General features: G+C 44.5%; 5 protein-coding genes across 5 annotated transcripts; 2 read left to right on the top strand and 3 right to left on the bottom strand.

Annotated features, from left to right (window-relative positions):
• Window positions 1-1,461: 1,461 nt before the first annotated feature.
• BDB00DRAFT_880517 (uncharacterized protein) lies at window positions 1,462-2,692 on the bottom strand (the record flags this gene model as incomplete). Its single annotated transcript, XM_053128003.1, has 3 exons — window positions 1,462-1,920; window positions 2,013-2,031; window positions 2,223-2,692. The coding sequence occupies 3 exons, from the start codon at window positions 2,690-2,692 to the stop codon at window positions 1,462-1,464; spliced, it is 948 nt and encodes a 315-aa protein (XP_052972151.1).
• A 158-nt stretch (window positions 2,693-2,850) lies between these two features.
• BDB00DRAFT_793822 (uncharacterized protein) lies at window positions 2,851-3,189 on the bottom strand (the record flags this gene model as incomplete). The annotated part of the gene is made up of 1 exon (XM_053121259.1): window positions 2,851-3,189. One exon carries the CDS (start codon window positions 3,187-3,189, stop codon window positions 2,851-2,853), a length of 339 nt encoding a protein of 112 aa, XP_052972150.1.
• Window positions 3,190-3,582: 393 nt separating this feature from the next.
• Window positions 3,583-4,419, top strand: BDB00DRAFT_864966 (uncharacterized protein; the record flags this gene model as incomplete). The annotated part of the gene is made up of 4 exons (XM_053126174.1): window positions 3,583-3,860; window positions 3,910-3,969; window positions 4,124-4,283; window positions 4,352-4,419. Coding segments are annotated over exons 1-3 (258 nt in total), but the record flags the coding sequence as incomplete, so codon positions are not given.
• Window positions 4,348-5,210, top strand: BDB00DRAFT_303074 (uncharacterized protein). Its single transcript, XM_053116851.1, has 3 exons — window positions 4,348-4,452; window positions 4,531-4,671; window positions 4,758-5,210. The coding sequence occupies exons 1-3, from the start codon at window positions 4,424-4,426 to the stop codon at window positions 5,185-5,187; spliced, it is 600 nt and encodes a 199-aa protein (XP_052972148.1). The 5' UTR covers window positions 4,348-4,423; the 3' UTR covers window positions 5,188-5,210.
• On the bottom strand, window positions 5,071-5,517 carry BDB00DRAFT_864961 (uncharacterized protein). The gene has a single exon (XM_053126173.1). It carries the CDS (start codon window positions 5,497-5,499, stop codon window positions 5,233-5,235), a length of 267 nt encoding a protein of 88 aa, XP_052972147.1. The 5' UTR covers window positions 5,500-5,517; the 3' UTR covers window positions 5,071-5,232.
• Window positions 5,518-7,337: the final 1,820 nt, after the last annotated feature.

The raw sequence follows: 7,337 nt of genomic DNA, 5'->3' as shown, positions 1-7,337 counted from the left end.
GGGGTAAACTTGTAGCTCTGGATCAGATTGTCGTCTTGGACCGCCCTCGAAGTATGTAGTGGTTCCAAAGCTAAGTTGAAAAGTATAGGGGGCACCGGATCGCCTGTCGTAAACAACGTTTTCTATGAAAGACCTGTGAGGTGTCCATGTCCATTGACATTGTTCCTCATGCGGGCGTTAAAGAAAAGTTCGCGAACACTGTGTATAGTCTTGCTGGGAAATCCAAAGCGTTAGAGTGTTTTGACCAGATACAGTTGGTGAGCACGACCACGGGCGTTTCTTTGAACTAGGAGCTGACCAATAACTGAGGATTTCGTGTGCGCAGCGTGTTGCATGACAAGTCGAGCAACCAAACCAGTTTGCTGTTCATTGATGACGGGATCGGCAGCCGTGACAATGCGGTTGTTCAACAAGCGTGTGAATACTTTTGAGTGCGGTTACCCATAGAAAGCGGTCGTCAATTTTTGAGTGAACTGAGATCACCTTACTTGAAACAAGCGAATACAGATGTCAAACCAGGGCGCTGGATAAGCGCCATGAGTCAGTGCATCATCATATATCCACAAGATAAGAGGCTTAGCTACAGGGTGTTTAAACACCAATGATCAGAATTCGTACGGTAAGCCAACGGGCCCTGGACTGCTACGGCGTGGAGCGCGAGCGGCATCAGTTTGGAGACCGGGTAAAGTAAACGTTGTAGTCATCAATGTTATGTGGTCCGTGCGTATGCGTGTCTGCTCTAATATGTGCTCGAGGAATCGTTGCAGGGCTGTCTCATTGACATCGTCCGGGGTGTAGAGATCTCCGTAAAAGGCGCATGTAGCCGCTTGCATGTCGATAACTGTGTTGCAAATCTTACTAGTTTGCGGATGCGCCAGGGGCGAAATATTGGGCTGCTGGGTACGTTGGCCGACCGTACGCTTCAAATAGCCCGCAGATTTTTCGCCGTACTCACGCCAACGTCGTTGGATCGCAGAGCTAGAGTGTCGCACAGTTCTTATTGTGCAGGGCAATGTGTCGCTCCATGACGGCAGCGCCAGCACGGATGTTGGGTGGTGGATTGCTTCGTAAAAATGCGTTGCGCTTCGATTGCAGAGATGCAAGGTATTTCCGGACTTGTTAATATACGTTGGCGGCAGAATCCGCTGCATTTGCTTTTTGAGCACACTTTTGAGTTGCTCCCAATGTTCTCGAGCGGTGAGAGTGGGGTCAAGTGTGTTGAAAAAACTAGACAGGTGTTGAGCGAGTTGGCGACGAAAGTCCTTATACTTTAGGATTAGTGGGTTGCCACGCAAGTAACCTTTACTCGTATTGACTATAGAGCCCATAACCATAGTATCGACTAGTTGTACAGACCAGTTTGGGGCCAAGTATGACACTTCTCTAGCCTTCACCATATTTTTGAAAGATGGTAGTCGGTGAAACATAGGTCTAGTCGATGGTGGACATAGTTAGTATACCTCATCGAAACATTGGAAGAGGGGCGCTTGATGGATCAGGGTTGATGCAGTTGACAAATTGATGTTGCAGCATGTGGTGCCATTCGATAGGCGCATTGCCTTGATAGTTCGGTCGCTGATAGCTGTAGTTAAGTCGTCTGTGATGACAAGCCCCTCGATATATGGTTGGTCGGGGGCGAAGATGGTGATTGTTGAAGTGTTGTGAAAAATTGGTGTCGGCTGCGCGCAGAGTGGGCAGGAGCGTAAAGTGGTAAGAAATCAGATGGTGAGAATTCGTGCCGGCAATGATCGACGCGGATGAAAATGATGCGAGGGCCGTCGAGTATTGATAAGCGTGTGATGGCAATACCAGGACAGTGGGAAACAATACCACAATGGTGCGTTCGAAACGATTGTGATGGGTTGAATTGGTTGTGAAAAAGTTGTTCAAAGTTGATGATGTGGCGTGTGTTTCTTGAAGCTGATGATATGAGCTTGTTGCTCACTAAGGTGACAAATAAAGTGGGAACGACTGGTGGGGTTGTTTGTTTTTATGAGGCCTTTACAGCTGACCGATAGTATCGAGATATTGCTATTGTTTAACATTAAGATAGAGTTATTGGAGGTTAGTTATGGTCGATAGACCAGCAATGGGGCAATAGTGCGGCGTACGCTTGCGCCCAGGCTGCCTGTCCACTCAATAGAGCATCTTCAATTTTTGAATGGCTGCTGTGCGAGCATGGGCCAGGAGAACGTACATGACGCTCATGTCGGTGACCGTACTAGCCTTCACGCGGATGGCCTGTTTGGCAGGAACTGAGATCTCGACGGTCTCCAGAAAGCTGTCGGGTGGTTGAGTGCGCGACACCTCGTTGAGAATCTCGGGGAACAGTTGGTGGTGGTTCTGTAGTTTGTAAGTACGGAGCAATCGAGTCCTCCAAAAAGATTTCGATGGAAAGGAAGTGGTCATTCGCGAGCGATATGCCATGGGTCTCATCGTCTTCCTTCGTATCCTCATTGCTGTCGGTCACCACAGGCGACGCAGATTTGCTGCTGTCCTGGGTCCGGTCGTGGTCGCCGTTAGCAGCGGCGGACTCTCCATCCTGGACGAGTTGCGTGGCAGGCGCATGTTTGGACTTGGTCAGTTCCACCGATGGGTGCGAACCTTTTTTCACAATGATCCTTGTGTCCATTCGTTCTTGTTGCGGCGTTGCGTAGGACAATTGATGGCCACATGACCTGGGTACCCACATGCGCTGCAGGCTATTTGGTTGCGCCGTGCTCGTGGGCAGCCGCGGCCGTTGTGGCCTCGTGCGTGGCAATTGGTACAGTGCAAAGGCACTTGGTATGAAGCGAAAATAGGATCATTTTTATTGACACACCAGGCGACGGCATGATCCAGAAGCGAAGGTCAATCCAGGTGGGCCATTTCGGTGACAGCAATGCCGTGGCCCCATGTACAGTATGCCTGAGTTTTAGGGCTGTATGTGAAGCCAACATCAAGAACAACAGCAGAAGGATTCAGTGACGAGCGTAGGCCTCGCTCTAAATCATCAAAATCAAAGAGAGGCAAATTGGTGAGACGAAGCCTAATAGCGGGCGTTGCAACAATAGTTGTCATGGGCGAGAACTGAATGCTTGTACTTGTCGCTCGGTGACGCTCTTGCTCGGTTTTTAGGTTGCCATCCAGAAGCATACCTTTGCCTTCTCGGTGAGTTAAAATGCCGCGGTTGCCTTGGAAAACCTCCATAGTCTTCAGGATGACATCGTCGACATCATCAGGACACGGGCTGACGTCGGACAGGACACTACCCCAAGTTGCGGCTACACGCCGCGCGCATGTAAAGTAGGTGGTTGTTCCACTGTCAGTCGCATCTGTACGAGACTGGGTGTGAATAAGCGATACATATACAGATTGAGCAATCCGTTTCCAGCTTAAAGCGTTCGGTGGAGATGAGTGGGGCTGGGAGGGGATTTGTTGCCGGGGAAAGCCATGAAGTGGCATCGGTATTACTAGGATCGCCTACAGCTTTTGTCTGGCGTGTCACTGGTATCCATAAAACTGAGTTTGATTATTGCCATTCAAGAAGGGCCCACCAGAAGTGCAGCGCATTCTTCTACCTTTCGTTACTCTTTCCCATTAGTATCTTTCAAAATGTCTGCAACAGATTTAGCAAAAAATACAAGCAGCAGGTCTTGAAGCAACAACAGCTTCAATTACAAGCAAATGATGTAGTGTTGGATGAGATTGCTGATGCTATAAATAAAACCTCGGTAAGGGAAAAGAAGGAAGAACACTCTGTGTGTTACTCTTAAGGATTCTAATGTGTAGCTTTTTGTTGCATAGTCAACATCCGAAAAACGACCACTATCATTACGAGTCTCAGAGGCCAAGGCCTGTAAAAAACCAAAGTACGAAATTGAAAACACGTGTCTATCGTTCATTTATCATTTAACAAACATCCATTGGTAGGTTTCACCGGATGCCACCAAAGTCAGTGGTTTAAACGGCACCCTTGGTTCAAACTTAGTAAAATTGAGTGATGAACTTCCTTCAAAGACCATGCGTGAACGTTATTTTTCGATGTAAGGTGTTCCCATTTTTCTTTAACTTACCCTTTTTCTTGGTTCTATTATATTAACCTTCTCTGTTTCTTTACAGACTAGCCGTAATGGAATCATAGATATCAGTGACGATAAAGATGGGTCACAACTGCATGCTCTTGATGGTGGTAGCAATACCAAAAAGAATATTGTTGGCAAGGTTAAAATGCTTCACCACCCAAAAAAATTGAAGACTGTGATGATTATCTCCATGCGGATGACAAACGCCTATTAAAAAATGTATGATTGTGCGAGTACCTGGATGATTCTAAGATACAATTTGATATTCATATTATTTACAATTGCAGGTTGACGGTCCAAGTTCTGCGAAAAAATGCATCGAACAATTGACAAGCAGATCTACGACAGAAAAAAAGCAGATGGCATCGATCGATGTAGTCATTAACATGTAAGTTATTAGAACACGATAACTCGAGCGATGTAACCAGCAGTGAATGGGGAAGATCTCACATTGCCTATTTTCTAGATTGAAACAACATACATTCAAATCGCACATGCTATCAGATAAATATCTTGAGGAAGGCTCCGAAACATCATTGATAGTTAAATACTGGGGAATGGTCTTTGAGGCCTACTTCTCATACCATCAAGACATCCAGTTACAGTGGTAAATTAGGAACTGGATTTAGGGGAGTGATGAGGGAGAATGGAGGAAAGAATGGAGCAAAGCACTTTTAACATTCTTTTTATCAGGGGCGACACGAGTTCAAGCATCCAGCAAGTACGGCATCTTTTCAACCTTGATATCCGGGTTTTGGCGACTAATTACACCACTCACATCGAAGCAGCAACTGGCGAAGTTGCCAAGGTTGCAGCTGTGACGGAAACAAAACTTTTCCAAGATCGACTTAAATCCGTACTAGTATCAAAAGCGCACCTGAACTCTATCCTGAAGAAAATGCCGAACATAACAGAGGATATGGTCAAAAGTATTCAAGTACCGATAATTCAGGCATTGGGTACCACTTGCTTTGTTTACTCAATGACTTTGATTGATAAGAAACTGTATACGTTACAAGAAGTATGTGATTTCCGATATCCTCGCACATACGCCGATTTGAGAGATGGTACCATACTACTAAAACTTCTCCGTAGTTTGGATTTGGTTATGGTAAGATGCTAAATAAAAAGGAAAGATAGAAGGGGCGGAGAAATTTACATTCGAGAGCTAAGGAATAATATACTTTTTATCTTGTAGAAAATGATCACTGAATTGACAGAGATGCAAAGTAACTATAGCAGAACAACGACCGATAAGGCGAAAATGATCTTGAAGAAAACAACACGGAAATCGAAGCCGATTGTGTTTAGTGATTGGGTAGCTAATGTTGAGTGGGACGGAGTTGTGGAAGAAATGAGTGCTACAAATGAAGAGGAAGAAAGCACGTCGAGTGAAGAAGATTAAAAGAACATAAACAATAAAAACCATCATCATTTGGTCATTACAAGTGCATAAAAAATTTTGAGGATGTACTGTAGTTTACAAAAAAAAAAAAGACTTAGAGTGCACAAGGCAAGACTAGTCATAATAACTAGCGCGAAGCAGGCGAAATAGATTTACGTGTTGTTAACCATAATATGATCAGCGCTCACTACTACTTTATTGCCATAGACACAGAATAATGGCTCAGGTATCATAGGTGGGGCCGACAGAATTAAAATTATCAGTGCAACTGTTTTAATTGAGTTTTTGAGGACACATGTAATTCTGATTGATCTACTCAATGATACTTGATTTGCTAACTGTTCTGGGACATCCAGCACGATAGTTTTTGCCACTACATTTGGATGACTTGCACACTTTACAGCACCGTTTGGCACGCCTCTTAGCGGAAGACCATCAAAATGCTCCTTGGTGGTGCTTCTAATGGTGCCGGTTCTGTTTCTGGCTCCTGCAGCTGTGATATACCTGTATCGATGGTTGTTTGTTGCTGGGGTTGTTTCCATTGGATAGATAACACTGGCAGAACCAAACGTGGCTGTCGAAGCTGATGATATGGTCGTTGCTAGGATGTTTTTCTGATGCTGCTGGTAGATGTTGGAAGCCATTTGCAAGCGAGGAACTTCAGGGTAGAAAGTGTTTAGGAGTCTGGTATGATGCTTTCTGTCTGCCGATCTGTATTGCATTTCTAAGCGCTGGAGTACATTTCTGTAGCTGTTCTTAGTGCTTTTTATGTTTTCGTATTCTTTTCGTGCTTTGTAGTAGCATTCGATGTACTCGAGTGTTCTGTAGAAAATGGTGACACCGTTGACTAGCACATTTCAATGGCCCATATGCATCAAAAGCTGCTTGATGTCAGGATACAGTACAGTGGGAGGCGGTGTACTACCTTCAAAAAAGCAATGTAAGGTTATGCAGTGATGCATCAAAGCTGTAAAAATTATTCATTTGTTTGCTTACGCTTAACACGCCTGAACACCCATGATGGTTTTTTAAACAAGTTTTTATTCCCATGTCGTTCTTTGTTTCATAAAAACTTCCTCAAAACGTTTTTTGTCGTCTGCATTAACAACAAAGAGTGCGTCACGAAATCGCCTTGAAAAGTCATCTGCTAGATCATGTCTGCGCGGTACTCTTGCTTGGTCCATGAGATGGAATGCATTTTTTCAAAACCATTGTAGCCGGTTTTCTGGATCGTTCCGTGAATGCTGCGGAAGGGTATGCAGCTCTTGTTCCCCGAACACACGACTTTCTTGATCTACTTCAGATACTGCAAGGCCATTTGGTTCTGTTGTACGCTATCGGCTCCACGTATGATACTTTCATTATCATCGTCATTATCAGCAACTGAGTCAGCATCGCTAACATCGTTTCTTGGCTCCAGAGATAATGTTCTAGTTCGATTGTGCGTTTTTTAGGCTCCTTTCAATATTGGCATCCTTAGAGCATCCCCAGCGGTTGTGCCAATTTCGTGTTCCAAAATAAAACTTTACTGTAAAACTCCCTTTGACTCTCCCAACTATATTTGGGTGCTTCCATTTTCGGCGATTGCAGGTAAAGCAGTCGCTCTGGCAGGAAAACCGGTCTCTTTTTTATGAGCGCGTTCCTTGACTACTTACACTCACTAGTCATACAATCATACTAACACCAATTTTTACGTACATCAACCTTTACGTACCTTTAAAACATAGTGTGGGCTTTCTTGCCCTTCTGTGAAATTTGATTATATATACAAAATCTTCAAAGTAATAACAACAACATGTATGGTCCTTTTAGCGCTCAAGGTACTTAAAAATCATATACAGCAGGTACGTAAAATCGGAAGTATGTAA

Source organism: Zychaea mexicana (genome assembly GCF_025766255.1).
Source record: "Zychaea mexicana strain RSA 1403 chromosome Unknown BDB00scaffold_265, whole genome shotgun sequence".
NCBI lineage: Eukaryota > Fungi > Mucoromycota > Mucoromycetes > Mucorales > Lichtheimiaceae > Zychaea > Zychaea mexicana.
Note: the sequence above shows the minus strand (reverse complement) of the source record. Positions and strands in the feature narration are given on the sequence as shown.